Raw genomic sequence first — 18,059 nt, 5'->3', positions numbered from 1 at the left:
TTTATTTATTTTTGGCTGCGTCAGGTCTTCATTGCTGCATGTGGGCTTTAGTTGTGGCGAGCAGGGGCTACTCTTCGTTGCGGTGTGTTCTCATTGCAGTGGCTTCTCTTGTTATGGAGCACGGGCTTTAGGCATGCAGGCTTCAGTAGCTGTGGCTTGCGGGCTCTAGAGCACAGGCTCAGTATTTGTGGCACACAGGCTTAGGTGCTCCGCAGCACGTGGGATCTTCCCAGACCAGGGCTCAAACCCGTATCCCCTGCATGGCAGGCACATTCTTTTTTTTTTCTTTTTAAAAGTTTTTTTTTTATTTATTGATTGATTGATTGATTGATTGATTGATTGATGGCTGCATTGGGTCTTTGTTGTTGGGTCTTCGTTGCTGCATGTGGGCTTTCTCTAGTTCCGGTGAGCGGGGGCTACTTTTCGTTGTGGTGCATGGGCTTCTCACTGCGGTGGCTTCTCTTGTTGCAGAGCTCAGGCTCTAGGCATGTGGGCTTCAGTAGTTGTGGCACACGGGCTCTAGAGTGCAGGCTCAGTAGTTGTGGTGCACGGGCTTAGTTGCTCCATGGCATGTGGGATTTCCTGGACCAGGGCTTGAACCCGTGTCCCCTGCATTTGCAGGCCGATTCTCAACCACTGTGCCACCAGGGAAGTCCCGAGCAGGCAGATTCTTAACCACTGTGCCACCAGGGAAGTCCCCATTTAATTTTTATAGCAACCTTGTGGGAAAGGTAAAATTCATATCTGTACTTTAGGGATAAACTGAAGATTAGAGAGTAACTGTCTTGCCCAAAAGGACACAGCCACGAAGTGGCAGAACTGGGATCTGAAACCAAGTTTGCTTTCTCCAGAGCCTGAGGGCTTAACTGTTAGGATATACTGCTTTGTTGACTTTGCTTAGTGTTTAGTGAACAAATGAATGGATGAGGAACAAGTCAACTATGATGGAGTTTGGTAGGGTAGCTGAATCTATTGACAGTTCACAGGAAGAATAAAACATATATATATTTAAAAGGACACATTATTAAATAGAGATGTAAAGTGGTAATTTTAGGTGTAGCAGGTAAGCTGTGAATGTAGAATGACCATGATAGTCTTTAATACCCTTTAACAATACCCTTTTATTCTTTTACCTCCTTTAAGAAATAATTTTACATATTTTAATTTTTGACACTGAGGAATACAAAGAAGGAACTAAAACGCCCATAACCCTACAATCCAGATAAAATCCTTTTTTACATTTAAAAAACCAAAAGTAATATATTTATATAGATGAAAATGTAAACCATACAGGAAGATACAAAATGATAAGTGAAAACCTTCTATCCTTCCTTTTTTGTTTTTTCTTTTTTTTGCCGTGCTGCGCAGCTAGTGGGTATCTTACTTAGTTCCCTGACCAAGGATTGAACTCAGGCCTATGGTAGCAAAAGCTCAGAGTCCTAACCACTGGAACACCAGGGAATTCCCACTATCCCTCCCTTTTAATTTTCATTCTTATAATCATTGCCTATGTAGTGTCCAAGACACATTTAAAAATATATATATATATATTTATTTATTTTGGCTGTGCTGGCTCTTAGTTGCAGCATGTGGACTCTTAGTTGCGGCATGTATGCAGGATCTAGTTCCCTGACCAGGTCTTGAACCCCAGCCCCCTGCATTGGGAGCGTAAGTCTTAACTACTGGACCACCAGGGAAATCCCTGTCCAAGACACACTGATGAAGGGCTCAGTATGCAGAAATAAATTCAGATGGAAAATCATCTACACATTTAGCCCACGAATCATACTTTCTATGATTTTCTAGGGAGTAAGTAGCAATCAGAAGTGATGAAAAGTGGTGAGACGATATGGGAGATGGTCCAGAATGTCAGCATCACTACTTTTCAGGCTTGCATGACTACAAATATGGCTCATCTTTTTCTATTGACAGAAAAAATAATTATAGAGCATCTGTGTTATTAAAGTTCATAGTGTTCTACTATAAACTGGTGTTCTATGCACTCTATTTCCCTTAAGATTGTTAATTCTATCTTATGCAGAAAATTTAAAACCACTATAAGAAATACATACAAATATTGCCTACTATTGAGCAGTAGGATATAACAGTAAAAAGATCTTGCCCTTCATAAGTTATACTCTTACCAGGAAATAAGATGACAGAAGATATTTAATATACATATAATAATGCTATATTAAATTTCTATTGAACACCACAGGGAAAAAAATAGAAGTAACATCATTTTTGGCATTGTTTAATTCCAGAGGAATTTATCTCCTACACCTTAAGAATCTCAAAACTAATTAAGTTCATATTTTGCCTTCATTCTTAAAGAGAAGGGAGGGAAGGGCTGTGTTATTAGCATATTTTGAGCCTCTAGTACTAATAACATGATAACATCACAAAAAATTTTCCCGTGAACTTAAGTGAAATGCATTAGTCTTGAGCATGGTTCCTTAACAAATGTCCTTGCAAGGTTAGGAAAACCCCCTTTAAAACATAATAATGATTTATAAATTCAGGTTCAGAATAGGAAGAAAACAATTGACTTTATTTGTTTAGGATATGGTTTCTGTTTTCCACTTCAACAAACTGATTCTCATATTTCCTGTGTGATACAAATTCTAATCTAAAGGTGATATTACCTTGCTTAATCTGTTTAATCTGTTCCCAGAATACCATGCATATGAATAAAGCCTTTGCACCTAGCTTGAAATTCAGGCTTCACACCAACAATCTATCTCATTAAATAATTATTTCATCAAACACAACCAAAAATTTTTTTTTCAACAAACTGTGCTCTCTTCTGTGGAAGGGAGGGTATACAGAAACTTAATGAAGTTGTTAGAAAATTTAAAACATTTTGAGAAGGCAATTTAGTATATACAGATCCTCTCCTACCGCAAAAAACCTTTTAGAAGAAGTTTCATATGCCAGGGTTTCAGTCCCTTTTCCTGGGTGTGCTACAGAGAGAACGGCTGTTAACCCATAAACATTTGAGAAGGGAGGAAGAAAGCAGAAGCAGGAATAAGCCATTTTTAAAAGTAGCGGGGTATGAAGCATCACAGTAGCTTAAACATATTTTAAGTAGCTTATACATATTTTCTCTGGACCCTGCCTTCCCCCAGCACTTATGTACAGTGTAGCCCTTACTTTAAAAAAAAAACTAGTAGCTTATACCAATATAAATTAACAATGAATACTTTCACTGTATTCTACCACGTCCCTTTGAAAGGAAAGGGACTAAAATAAGGAGAATCAGGGTAAAAGCTGTTTGATTCCTTTACCACCTTCCCCACTCCATGATCTTGAATGTCTGTCTCATACCAACCCTGGCAGAATTCTGGAGGCCTGTTTTCTGGAAGGGATAAAACAAATGGTCTCTGGACTGGGGGACTCAAAAGGCGGTTGACGGTGGGAATAGAGCATGAAAAACTGAGGGGAATGGAGTGAACATAATGAATACTGAATGCAGCAACCCTCCCAGTCTTCATCACCCTTTACCATCCAGTGATGAGAAGACTCCGCCCCTTGAACCCTGATACTGATAACAGACATGTTCCTCAACAATAGGGACAAGAAGCTCACACTATAGTAAGGCCCAAAAGCAACCAGCCTATGCATTTAAAGCTTCTAATTTAAAGCTCACCACTCTTAATCACAAGCAGACAGCTAATTATTACTAGACTTCAGAGGAAAACTCTTACATAAGAGAGATCAAAACAAACAAAGGAAAACAACTTTGGGGGAAAAGAGCCTATGCAGGGCAAAGTAAATCTGTTGAAACAATAAAGAATATTATGAAAGAAATATTCAGAGAATAAAAAAGACCTCCTAGGGACTTCCTTGGCCGTCCAGTGGAAGACTTCGCCTTCCAATGCAGGGGGTGTGGGTTCGATCCCTGGTCAGGGAGCTAAGATCAGAAGTGGCCTTGAGGCCAAAAAACCAAAACATAAAGCAGAAGCAATATTGTAACAAATTCAATAAAGACTTTAAAAATGGTCCACATCAAAAAAAAATCTTAAAAAAAAAAGAACTCCTAGAAATTAAAAAACATAATAGTAGAAAAGAATTTTTTTTTTTTTTTTTCTGTACGCGGGCCTCTCACTGTTGTGGCCGCTCCCGTTGCGGAGCACAGGCTCCGGACGCGCAGGCTCAGCGGCTATGGCTCACAGGCCCAGCCGCTCCACGGCATGTGGGATCTTCCCAGACCGGGGCACGAACCCGTGGCCCCTGCATGGGCAGGCGGACTCTCAACCACCATGCCACCAGGGAAGCCCGAAAAGAAAAATTTAATAGAATATAAAGATGAAGAAATCTTTCAGGAGGTAGAGCTAAAGAAAAAAAGAGATGAAAATTAGAGAACTATTTCAGGAGTCCATCATCAAGCAGCTATTGGCAATCAAGAAAGAAGAAGAGGGAGTTCCCTGGTGGTCCAGTGGTTAGGAATCCACCTTCCAAAGCAGGGGACGCGGGTTTGTCCCTGGTCAGGGAACTAAGATCCCACATGCCATGGGGCAACTAAGCCCAAGCGCCACAAATAAGACCTGACGGAGCCAAAAATAAATAAATAAATAAATAAATATTTTAAAAAAAAGAAAGAAAGAAGACATGGGATTTAGGAAACAAAAGAGCTAACACAGGAGAGAAGCAGAGTTCCCAGGTGAATAAGAATACCCCAGGATGACAGCTGTGTACCACACACAGGGAGACACCTGTCCATATTGGAGCAGTGTGACTCAAGAGACATACTGAAGGCTACTGTCACCAAGATCTCTGCTGCCATTTACTCTCTTTTTAAAGATAAGAAGATAGTGCCCAGGTGAGCTCATCTTGACTAAATGCTGGTGAATTTTTTCTCAAAATACTGAGCTGCCTAATGAGCTCAGAACACTCATTTCACCCACAGAAGTGTTCTTTAACTTATTCCTAAAAGCTTCAGGTAGGTCATGATCAACTTAGGAGAGACCACAGAGCAGCTCGCTCTCCCTGACCATACTTCTGCCAAGTGTCCAAGATTGAAGCCCTGCCCAAAACAATTTCCAGAACTAAGTCTTGACTCTGTCCATGACTTCCACAGAAGAGACTCTGAAAATTAGGAAACTGAAGCAGGTATGGTCCACTGATGTCTGGGTATCCCCAAGATCCTTTCAGGATCCAAGAGGTACAATGATATACTTAATAATACTAAAGAATTAGTTGCCTTTTTCACCATGTTGACACTGGTACTAAGGGTACAAAAGCAATGGTGAGCAAAACTGCTGGCACCTTCACACATATCAAGGCAGTAACACCAAACTGTAGTAGGACGCATAATCTTCACCACTACACAATTACAGTTAAAAATAATGCCAATTTAAGAATATCCTTGATAAAGCCATGAAAACTATTATTAGTTTTAATGAATCTCAAGCCCTATATTGTCTTTTTACTATTTTGCATGATGAAATGGTAAGTACAATGGTTACCTTCAGGAAAGGCACCTGTGTAATTGAGTTGCAAGCTGAACTGGCCAGCTTGTTTCATGAAATACCGCTTTTACTGGAAAGACTGAATGATAAACTATTTTGTTCAAGCTTAGATATTTCACAGATATTTTCTCAAAAATGAATGGAGCCTGTCACTACAAATAAAACTGACAGTACTTGTTGCCAGTGATATATGTCAAGCTTTCAAGAGAAAATTCTAATTTTGGAAAACATATCCACTAGAGTGAGCCTGCCAACTTCCCAATATTTAAAGACTTTTCTGGTGAGATCAGTGGTGGCATTAACAAATGTGATTTTAGAATATTATATAATAAAATGTGTAAACATCTGTCCATGTAAGAAAGGTCCTAGAGGCCTTAGGTCTGTCCCACTAGAATGTGATGGGTAAAAATCTCTCACTTTAATTTGCAGAATGCAACAAGTAATTCTTTTTCAATGTATCTACATAACTGTTAGTTAACCTAACTGTAACAAAATTCTCAACCATCTTCCAGAGGCTCCATCTTCTTAGAAACAAATTCATTTTACATTCAGAATTCTTTTCCTTTTCAAATGGCACTGAGTGGACCATAACTCAATAAACCAGATTCTTATCATATGTATGTTTTGTGAGCAATTAAAAAAAAACCCTACAAACTATTATACATAAAATAAGCTACAAGGATATATTGTACAACACAGGGAATATAACCAAATTAAATTAAAAAAATAAAAATAAAGTATAAGGGCTTCCCTGGTGGCGCAGTGGTTAAGAATCCGCCTGCCAGTGCAGAGGACACGGGTTCGAGCCCTGGCCTGGGAAGATCCCACATGCCGCAGAGCAACTAAGCCTGTGCACCACAACTACTGAGCCTGCGCTCTAGAGCCCAAGAGCCACAACTACTGAGACCGCCGTGCTGCAACTACTGAAGCCTGTGCGCCTAGAGCCCGTGCTCCGCAACAGGAGAAGCCACCGCAATGAGAAGCCTGCGTACCGCAACAAAGAGCAGCCCCCGCTCACAGCAACTAGAGAAAGCCCGCGCACAGCAACAAAGACCCAATGCAGCCAAAAATAATAAATAAATAAAAGTATAAGAGGAAAAAATCCTCTCACTAGCACAGAAGACAAACCTTTTCTCATATTAGTGATCAAAAGCACATGTTAATTTATATTTCAACTGACTACTAGTCAACTATAACTTCCATAGCAACTTTCCCTTTGGTATTCTCTAGTAAATTTAAATTATATTTAATTTTAAGTTGAATTTAATTAGCTTAATAATAAGTTTAATTAATTAGATTAAATTCCATTTAAGTTATGTTTAAGTTAGGTGAGGTAAGGAGGTCACTCAGCAGAAAAAAAAATGTTTCCCATAAAAGCCTTTGGTTTGGAGTTGTTGTACGTTACGCTAGTTTATCATACGAACATGTTCTTTAGGATTTGTCACCAGGCAACTATATCAACTCGATTCACCAAATTGTTCATAAATAACGCCCTTAAGAATTAATGTGTAAAGAAACTGCAATTTTATGAATAAAGTACTGACTGCCCTCTAGTGTTCAAAATAAGGATTTCACTAATGAGCTAGATGCAGTGTACACTACAGGGTGAAAAAAGCCAAACTCCTAACGAAGCCATTTAGGGTCATTAAAATCAGGGGAGAAATTCTGATCTGGCAAGGTTTTCAACAACAGTCTTTTCAAAGCAAGACAACAAGCTATTAATCTGAGCTATCTGATTACTTACTTGTACCAGGTGCCCAAAGAGCCTAATTTCAGTCACCTACAGTAACTGTGCGTGAGTAGAATATAAACCTGGAACCTTTTTTACACTACTACTTCAAGTTACACTGCCATAAAATGAGATTCAGACTTTTCCCCATTTGGTGAAGAAGCACAAAATGCTCGAATCAAAACCTGCCTCTCGGGCTTCCCTGGTGGCGGGGTGGTTGAGAGTCCGCCTGCCGATACAGGGAACACGGGTTCGTGCCCCGGTCTGGGAAGACCCCACATGCCGCGGAGCGGCTCGGCCCGTGAGCCATGACCGCTGAGCCTGCGCATCCGGAGCCTGTGCTCCGCAACGGGAGAGGCCACAACAGTGAGAGGCCTGAGTACCACACACACACAAAAAAAACCCTGCCTCTTGGGACTTCCATGGTGGCGCAGTGGTCAAGAATCCACCTGCCAATGCAGGGGACACAACTTTGATCCCTGGTCCGGGAAGATCCCACATGCCGCGGAGCAACTAAGCCCATGCACCACAACTACTGAAGCCTGCGTGCCTGGAGCCCTTGCTCCACAAGAGAAGCCACCACAATGAGAAGCCCAGCACACTGCAACAAAGAGTAGCCCCCCTGCTCACCACAACTAGAGAAAGCCCACGCGCAGCAACGAAGACCCAACGCAGCCAAAAATAATAATAATAATAAATAAACAAAATAAAAGTACCTATCAAAACAAAAACAAAACCTGCCTCTAGCATAATGAGGTTAAACAAGGAAAACTTTCTCTGGTTGCTTTTTTTTTGCTGATGCATATAAAGTGGGAAGTACGTCCTAACTAGTCTTCCAAGTGTATAATATGTGGGTTTTTTTTTTTTTTTGGCTGTTACGCTTTTAATTGTGGGAGGTACAATATGCATCAATGTACAAGAATGTTTTACATACTCATTAGCATAGTGATTAATGTAAATTTAAGGATATACAACGTGTTAAACCTAAAAAACTACAAAGTTTCCTGCAACTTAAGATAATGGAAAGGCTCCTTCTTAAGTTTTTACACACCACCTTTACTTTTAAAATTCTAAATGGTATTGGGGGGGACTAAAAAATAATAGAAGGCTTGTTTCAGCTGTGGTTCAACAATTCTAATGAAGCTGTTCGGCAATGACACTGGAATTGTGAAGTTTTCCCCCAAACGGCTTTCTAGATGACCACATGACAAATTTTTAAAAGTATTTCCAATAACATGTAGGCAAGGTGAGTAGCTTAATAGTTTAAAAGCCTGGGGACTTTCCTGGTGGCGCAGTGGTTAGGAATCCGCCTGCCAATGCAGGGGACACGGGTTCAATCCCTGGCCTGGGAAGATCCCACATGCCGCGGAGCAACTAAGCCCGTGCACCATGACTACTGAAGCCCGCGTGCCTAGAGCCTGTGCTCCGCAACAAGAGAAGCCACCGCAATGAGAAGCCTATGCACTGCAACTAGCCCCCACTCGCTGCAACCAGAGAAAGCCTGTGCACAGCAATGAAGACCCAACGCAGCCAAAAATAAATAAATAAATAAATAAATAAATAAATAAATAAAATGCTGTGGATTCAGAACACAATGATAAAATATAAAATAAAAGCCTGGAAAGCAGCTAAGATGTCTCATCTTAGAGAATTTTAAAACATGGTAGAAATACCATTTCTCTCCTACAGAGAAACTTTTTAAAGCACGGATATAACTCTACGGATACTAAAGAAACATCAATAGTTTTCAAAAAGCTTCAATAAACACCCCAAGGCACAAGTGTTCAAAATGGCCTACTAACTATTTCAGACCGTATCTCTCTTTGAAATTGCAGTCAATAGGAAAACAGAGTTCAATACTCAGTGACTGACTTTTTAGTCAAAAAGGTAGATACAAAACCTTTGTGTATCTAGATTTATACTCCCTTAACCATGTTGTTACAGAATTTAAAACTTATTATTTTAACTTGCCAACTAGTTCTTTGCTGTATTTGAAGTAACTAACATTCTAGAGCATTAGGTCTCAAAGTGTGGTCCAGGAACTACTAGAGATGACTCATAGCAATGTCAGAATTACTTTTTATATTACAAAAGTGTTATTTGCCTTTTCACTCTCATTAGCTCCAATCAGTCAATTCTCCAGAGTCTACAGGGTATGTGATAACAAAACAGATTAAATGCAGAAGCAGATATATGAATCCAGGTGTCTTCTATTAAACCAGACATTAAAGAGATTTGCAAAATGTAAAACAATGTCACTCTTCTTGTTACTCTTTATTTGGGGAGTTATTTTTCATTAAAAAATTTTATTTATGTAACATATAATGGGTTTATTAATGTTATTTTGAAATGAATTAATATTTTTAAATGTCTATTTTAATTTGTAATATAGTAAATATCAATAGATATAAATCATACAAACAAAGCTCTTTGGGGCCCTCAATTATACTTCAGAGTATAAAGGGATCCTGAGGCCAAAAAGTTTGAGAACTGATAAACTAGAGAGCTTAGCACACTAAACATGAAAAAAATCAATTTATTCTCAAAGCTTTAATGGAGGTAAGGACAAAACACAAATATCATTTACTAAGAGAAATGTAGGTGATACTCACCAAATGGATCTTCCATGCCACTATTAACCAGTTTAGGGAGGTGGTATATAGTTTCTAAAAAGAGAAAAAAGTAAATGATATACTTAAAACATAAAATCCATCACCTTTTATATTTCTTAAAAAATAAACCCAATTCAGTAACACTGATTATAGTTTAAAACTAGAACATTATAGAAATGTACAACTTATTAAGTGAGAACATTGTCAACTGGGATTTATTTTAAGGGGGTTGAGGTACAGATATAAGTTCCTTTTCCAATCTCCATCTTGAATTTACTGGAGTGTAAGGAAAAAAGCAAGTTAAAAAAATTTTTTTTTATTTTTTAGGGAGGGGGGACAAAGGGAAAAAGGGAGAGGTGGGGAAGGGGAGAGGGAAGAAGGGAGGGAAGGAGAGAGAACAGCAAAAAGCCAAATTTTTATGCAAAAAAACCCCAAACAAACAAAACTCACAAAACTCACATAAACATCTGGGAAAGCATATGAGGATATCATAGAATGAAGGAATTGGTTTTGCCTGAGGAAAGTAGAAAGTAGTTCAGTAAGTTAAGAATGCTCAAGTATTAAAATAAAACAAAAAAATTTTGAAAAAAGTTGAATAAGTATAGATATTCAACCTCCCTCACCCTTAATCAAAACAAGGATCGAATCTGCCCAATCTTGTTTTTTTATCTCTTTCATAGTTTTGATCCCAAGGGCACTCCTTAGTTAACAATTTGAATAACTAAACTCCAATTCAGAGTCTGCTTTTCAGAGAATATAACCTACCAACAGTTGGGGCTGGCAGTGATCTGAGAAAATTAGGACTGTGAAGGGGTTTTGGAGTTGAATTGCTCACAGACTAGATGGCACTGAGGACCCCAGTGGTGGTGGTAGGTAACCAGATAATCCCTGGCACAAGGTGCTGGTACAATTCTTAAACTTTCACTAGTGGTGAATAATGATGATCTATCTATGGACAGAATGATCTAGTTGATTGGACTGATGAGGCACTTGAAGAGTAAGGGGGAAATAACTATAATGACAATGGAATTGAACGGCTATTACTAAACTTAACTGATGCTCTAGAAGAAGATAACAAAAAGCTAGGAGTGATTAACAGTCAACTGAAAGTCAAATATGGGGAATTCCCTGGCAGTCCAGCGGTCAGGACTCCATGCTTTCACTGGCAAGGGCCAGGGTTCAATCCCTGGTTGGGAACTAAAATCCCACAAGCCGTGTGGCGCAGCCTAAATAAGTAAGTAAGCATCAATAAGTAATTTAAAAAAAGAAAGTCAAATATGAACACCCCAGGGCCTCCTGGTAATTTATAAAGAGGCTCTTTTCTGTGGCAGCAGGAGGAGAGAAAAAGCTGGAGACCAGGCCCAAGAGTTAATCAACAGAGTAGCCAAGCACCAAGGAAGGTCAACTCTCAGCCAAGGGAGATATGCTACGCCATGTCAGGTCCCTGACTGGGAAAGAATGAGACCCTAATACATGAGATGGAGACAACTGAGCTGATGCCCCTCCAATATCTTGAATGTGATAGTGCCCTTGAAACTGCGAAAGTGGCCCACCATCTCTGTAAGAGCTAGCACTCTTCCTGCACTTGAAGATAATGCAGAGGCCTCCCCACCCTGCTCAGTAAACAATGTCCCCTCAGGATCTGCCACCTCCATGCCTCCTAACTTGTAGTAGGTCAGGGCATAACCCAGCCCAGATATTTTGTGCCTGATAAGGTCACAAAGGAATTATAACCCAACGGTGATGATAGGACCCTAAAACAAAGGAGACCAGGCCATGGTACTTGATGATTGAAGCCAGATGGAGACACTTACTATAAAGATCAGCAAAGTCAGAGTGGCAAAGGAATCCGACTCACAGATTTGTAAAGATAGTTAATAAAGCATGGTGTATTTATGAAGCAAAATAGACAAGCAGCTAATAAGAGCACTTCTCTATCTGTAACATCAAAAGAAATCAGGGATGGAAGATCTGGATGCTGAGGTCAGTCCCCTCAATAAAAAAATATCAGAATCCATGCCCAGTGTCTGAACCTGAGCCAGTTTCAGATCCTGACCCCTTTGACTGAAGGAGGCCAGGTACCCAAGAGAAAAGAACCTGCAACACCAAAGCAAGTATAACAATTCCCTGAGAAACCTATGGCCTAAGAGACCCATATACTATAGGTCTTATGGACTCCATACTCAGAAGGTCCCTGCACTTGAAGTTTAATGCTCTGCAGTCACTGTCTTAAAATTCTTAATAATTTTATCTATGAATTTCTGCTCCATAAGTGAAATCTGAGGGGGAAAATGAAGCATGTGCTGGGGGCTTGAAGCCTCAGCTCACACACAGTCCACCTCTTCCTGTCTTCCCAGGAGCGGCCTCTTGGCCACTCCCTCTGGTCCCACCTGGCCATCCTTTCCCTGCCTGGGCTAGGAGTGCCACGTACTTTTGGTGGGCAATTTCTCTCGCCCACTCTCAATCCAGGTGTATTCAGCATGCAAATTATGTAGTCAGCTCTGTCTACGGTCATTTACTCAGGTAACTGTAAACTGCGTAAACGGGAATGCTAACATTTTAAGGACAGGTTGACATTGACACCTGGAGTCTGGAAGTATAATCATGGACTTATGAGGACCAGGAAATAAACTGAGCCCTAGCCAAGATCCAGATCACGATGGGCCCACTGGGTGTGTGAACCATCCTGGTGGTCACTTCCCTGGACCCTGAATGTATAATTGAAATAGACATACCTGGAAGTTAGTGAGTCCTTGGCCTATGGGATAGGAGTTATACTGGGGAAGGCCAAGTGGAAGGAAGCCTCTAAAGGTGGGTGCCCCATCCCACCTTCCAAGATAATAAACACAAAAGAAAACAATATTGTATTCTGTGGGCAAGGGAGGGGAGATGGCAGAAATTAGTGCTACACCCCCAGAGGATGCAGGATTTACCAGTGTGGTCCCGGCAGAAACCAGATAAATCCTGGAGCAAGGTAGATTACCACAAACTCAATCTAATAGTAGCCACAACTGCAGCTGCCATGCCAGATGTGGTATCTTTGCTAGAGCCAATTAACATAGCTCCAGGAGCATACAGTATATAGTATACAGTATAGTACAGTATATAGTATACAGTCAAAGATCGAAGGAATAAGTTCTTTTTCTCTTATCCCTTCAAGAAAGTAGGATCAGAAACAATTCACATTCACATGGAATGGATTATAGCATACTTTTACAGGACCATGTCAATTTTGCCACTGTCTCATGTAATATAGTCCTATGATAATATAGACTTCTTGTAGAATATCACACTGACCTACTATATTAATAACATCATGCTAATTGGGCCAGATGAACAGGAGGTGGATAGCACACTGAAGGCCTTGACAGAACACATGGACTCCAGAGGGTGAAAGATAAATGCTACAGAGATTCAGGCACCCATTCATCAGTAAAATTTTTATAGGCCCAGTAGTCAGGGCCTTGATAAAACATGCCATTCAAGTAAAGGCATCCAAGTAACCAACTGCATCTTGCACCTCCCACCATTAAGAGGGAAGCATGACACCCAAGAATACTGCTCTGGCTTTTATATCAGGTGACACAAAAAGTTACCAGTTTCCAGAACAGTAAAGGACTCTACAGGTCTGGATGGTGAGGCAAACAATCTGGCAAATGCTATGGTATTATGGCAAGCCCCAGTGGGAGAATCACTATGCAGACCCCTGGGATCTGGAGCAAGGCATTCCATTTTCAGTGGAAAATTGTATGCCTTTTGCAAAACAACTCCTGGCATGCTATTGGGTCCTAGCAGATATAGAACACCTGATGATGTGACACCAAGTGACCATTTATCCAGAATCACCCACCATGACCTAGGTTCTATGAGACATACCAAGTCATAGGGTTGGGTGGACCCAGCAATAATTCAGCATTAAGATGAAGGTGATACATCCAGTATCTAGCACAAGTAGGACCAGAAGTCACGAGCATGAGCAGATAGCCCAAACCCTCATATCATCTACCATTGTTGCAAAGTGCCCCTTCATTAGCATATACCTTTGGCCATACTGGGGGGCCCTCAAAGCCAGCTGACAAAGGAAAAACCCTCACCTTCTTCACAGATGGCTGTAACTGGGTCCAAGTCAAAACTGGACAGTGGTTGCACCACAGCCTCACTCGGGGGTGGCACTGAAGGACAGTGCCCAATGGGCAGAGCTTTAGGCAGACTGTCTACTTTGTGCAGACAAAGAATTGGTTTGAGGTTAAAATATATGTGGACTGGGCTTCCCTGGTGGCGCAGTGGTTGAGAGTCCGTCTGCCGATGCAGGGGACGCAGGTTCATGCCCCGGTCTGGGAGGATCCCACATGCCGCGGAGCGGCTGGGCCTGTGAGCCATGGCCGCTGAGCCTGCGCGTCCGGAGCCTGTGCTCCACAATGGGAGAGGCCACGGCAGTGAGAGGCCCGCGTACCGGAAAAAAAAAAATATATATATATATATATATGTGGACTCACAGGTAAATGTCCTGATGTGCTGGTCAGGGGGCATAAAAGGAGAATGATTAGAAAATTAGGGGGAAAAAAAAAAGAAAATTAGGGGAAGGAGGTCTTAAGGTAGCGGCACGTGGGAGGATACAAGAATAGACACATTTGAAGATCTTCATATCACATGTTAACAGTCATCAGAGAACATCTACCATGAAAAAAGCACAAAACAACCAAGTAGACAATGACTCAATCAGTTTACATCAGCCATCTTTTGTCATGGCCTCCCCAGTGCTAGAAAAATGAGCACATGAAAGAAGGTGGTCATGTGGCAGAGATATACTCTATGCATAGACAACAGTATGAAGTCCTACTTACCAAGTATGCTCTAGCTACTGATGCCACCAAGAGCCCGAATGGCCAGCAACAGAGACAAACACAAAGCTTCCAGTATGACATCTTTCAAGGAAACCAACCAGCCTTTGGATGGCAAGTTGACTGTATTTGGCCCCTTCCACCCTGAAAAGGTGAACAATTTATTCTGAAAGAAACAGGGGGACTTCTCTGGTGGTCCAGCTGTTAAGGCTCCATGCTCCCAATGCAGATGGCCCGGGTTTGATCCCCGGTCAGGGAACTAGATCCCTCATGCTGCAACAAAGATCCTGCATGCTGTAACTAAGACCTGGAGCAGCCAAATAAATAAATCAATTAAAAAAAAAAAAAGAAAGTAATAGGGACATATTCTGGCCGTACATTTGCCTTTCCTGCCCTCAGGGCTGCAGTGAACAGTACATGAGAGTTAAGGAAATGTTTAATCTACCAGTAAGCATCATCCTACATAACATCATTTCATGACAAGGGACCCACTCTGCAGTAAAGTAAGTGCGAGAGGGCCCAGGACCATGGGATCTACTGGTGGTATATATACAACATCTAGAAGCTGCTAACCTAAAAGAGCACTGGAATGTCCTGATGAAGGCACAGCTGAAGCACCAACTCGTATTTTATGACAAAAGAGTACCATCTTCCAGGGTGCAATATATACACGAAATCAAAGACCTTTATATGCTAGTGGTCTTCAAAACAGGAAAAATAAATGGATGTGAGAAATGGGGCGGGGGGGGGGTGGGTAGACATAGCATACCCTGTTTATTATCAACCCCAAAGACCCACCTGGGGAATTTTTGTTTCCTATCTCTGCAACTCTGGGTTCTGCAGAGTTAAAGATCTTGGCCACCAAAAAAAGGAAAACTTCCACAGGAGACAAGAGTCCCAAGAGGCTATAAGCTACAGCTGCCACCTGGGCATTGTGGAGTCCTCGTATCCAGGGATCATCAGGCAAGAAGAGGAACGATCATCTTGGTAGGGGTAACTAATCCTCATTATCAGAAAGAGGGTTGCTATTCCATACCACAATGAAAATATATTTAAAATTCAGATGACCCACTTTGGTGCCTACTGGTATTCTCTTTCCCAATTCTGACAGTACAATAAACAGACAAGTTGGAAACTCTAACCTGAGAAAAGCATGGTTCAGATCCCTCAGGAATGAGGGTTTGGGTCATACCACTAAGTAAAGCCATTGAGACTGGCAGAGATGGTAGCTGAGGGCAAGGGGAATCTGAAATGGAGAGTGGAAAGAGGTAACAATTATTAGTTGTAACCCTGAGACCAGTTGCAGCAGCAGGAGACAAAGTACTAATCTTCCTCTTCTAAGTATTCCCCAGGAAGAGAGGCCCTCCAGCTACTCTCTCAACATATATAAAGAAGTAGATGAGATGAATGAAAATGATGCAAAATACCAAAACTTATGGGATACAGCTAAAGCAGTGCTTAGAGGGAAATTTACAGCTGTAAATACTACATTAAAAAAGAAGAAAGATCTGAAATCAACAACACAATAGTTTACTGTAAGATAATAGAAGAAAAACAAAATAAATCAAAAGGAAGGAAATAATAAGGATTAGAGTGGAAATTAATTAAATAGAAAATACAAAAATTAACTCAAAATAGGACTTCCCTGGTGGTCCAGTGGTTAAGACTCCACACTTCCACTGCAGGGGGCACGGGTTTGATCCTTGGTCAGGGAACTAAGATCCCACATGCTGCACGATATGGCCAAAATATAAAGTAAATAAAATTTAATTTAAAAGGTACTTTGAAAAAACTAACTCAAAATAGAAAAAAGACCTAAATGTAGGAGCTAAAACTAGAAAGCTCTTAAAAGAAAACATAGGCATAAATTTATGACCTTGGATTAGGCAATGGTTTCTTAGTTATGACACCAAAAGAAAAAAATAGATAAACGACATTATCCAAATTAAAAACAGAAAATAACAAGTGTTAGGAGGATGTGGAGAAATTAGAACACTTGTGCATTAGTGGTGGGAATATAAAATGATGCAGCTTGTGGGAAAACAGAATGGTATTTCCTCAAAAAAATTTAAATTAAAAACAATTACCACATGATTCATCAAGTCTACTCCTGGGTATATACCCCAAAGAATTGAAAGCAGGAAATCAAACAGATATCTGTACACCTATGTTCATAGCAGCATTATTGACAATAGCCAAAAGGTGGAAACAATCCAAATATCCATCAGTGGGTGAATAGGTAAATAAAATGTGGTATGTATTATTCAGCCTTAATAAGGAATGAAATTCTGACATATACTACAACATGGATGATTATGCTAACTGAAATAAGCCAGACACAAAAGGATAAATATTTTATGACTGCACTTCCATGAAGTATCCAGACTAGCCAAATTCGTAGAGGCAGAGAGTTGGATGGCGGTTATCAGGGGTAGGGGGAGGAGTTGTTTAATGGGTAGAGTTTCAGTTTGGGAAGATGAAAAAGTTCTGTAAATGGATGGTAGTAACAGCTGCACAACAATGTGAATGTATTTAATGGCACTGAACTGTACCCTTAAAAAATGTTAAAATGGTAAACTTTATATTATGTATATTTTACGACAATTTAAAAAAAAAGAAAATGCCTGAATCTTGGTAAGTACAGTGAGTTTTATGGCATTTTAACTTGCCTGATTCCCATCTCTCTCTCCTCCCCTAGCTTTCTGGCAGCCTTGAAAACCAAGAGCCTCACAACATTAGTTATTAAAACCAGCAGCCTAGCAACCACTGAAGGGGGCAGAACAAATTTGGAGCTCCCCAAAAACCCCATCCCCAGAGAACTGTTACTATCTGATCTGATAGCACCAAGAAGTTCCATTCTCAGAGTTACTTTATTTGACCTGACTCAGAGCTTGTTTTGTGTTTTTGCTTTTTATGTTTTATGTTTTTTGTTTTATCATCCTTAGCACATTTTTCAAAAATAATCAGTGGCAACTGTTTAACATCCCAACTGCCTAAGGCAGTGATGATACCAGTTAGGGCTAACAGGACACTGACCAAAAAACCTGAATGTTCAGGAATGAGACGTCTATAAGGGGCTTTGAAAAGCTGACATATTCCTGGATATCTAGAAGGACACATGCATTTATGGGCTCAGGGAAAGGCTTAAGAAGGCCCTAATCTCTCACCTCTGGCTGACCTTGAGGTTCTGTGCAAGCAGAAAGTGATGGCTAAGGCAGTTGTAAATTGCCTGCAGGAACATCGATGGCCTACTGCAATATACACACAGTACCCTTGGCAAAGGCTAGAAAACTTATTGGTTCAAGGTATTTAAGGAAATTTCTGTCTAATCATTAGCTAACCACTAAGTCAACCAAGCAGACACTTCAACGTCTGCACAAAACAAAGAATACAGGCTCTACAGATT

At 40.6% G+C, this 18,059-nt stretch overlaps 1 protein-coding gene across 1 annotated transcript in view; it reads right to left on the bottom strand.

Moving 5' to 3' along the window:
• PHACTR4 (phosphatase and actin regulator 4) overlaps window positions 1-18,059 on the bottom strand; it is a 132,593-nt gene that overhangs the window by 76,564 nt on the left and 37,970 nt on the right. Inside the window, exon 2 of the mRNA XM_007461835.1 lies at window positions 9,813-9,866. Coding sequence (XP_007461897.1) covers window positions 9,813-9,866 — 54 coding nt within the window. The remainder of the gene's footprint in view (window positions 1-9,812; window positions 9,867-18,059) is intronic.

Source organism: Lipotes vexillifer, unplaced genomic scaffold, assembly GCF_000442215.2.
Source record: "Lipotes vexillifer unplaced genomic scaffold, Lipotes_vexillifer_v1.1 scaffold699, whole genome shotgun sequence".
Lineage (NCBI taxonomy): Eukaryota > Metazoa > Chordata > Mammalia > Artiodactyla > Lipotidae > Lipotes > Lipotes vexillifer.
This window is presented reverse-complemented; position numbering and strand designations above follow the sequence as displayed.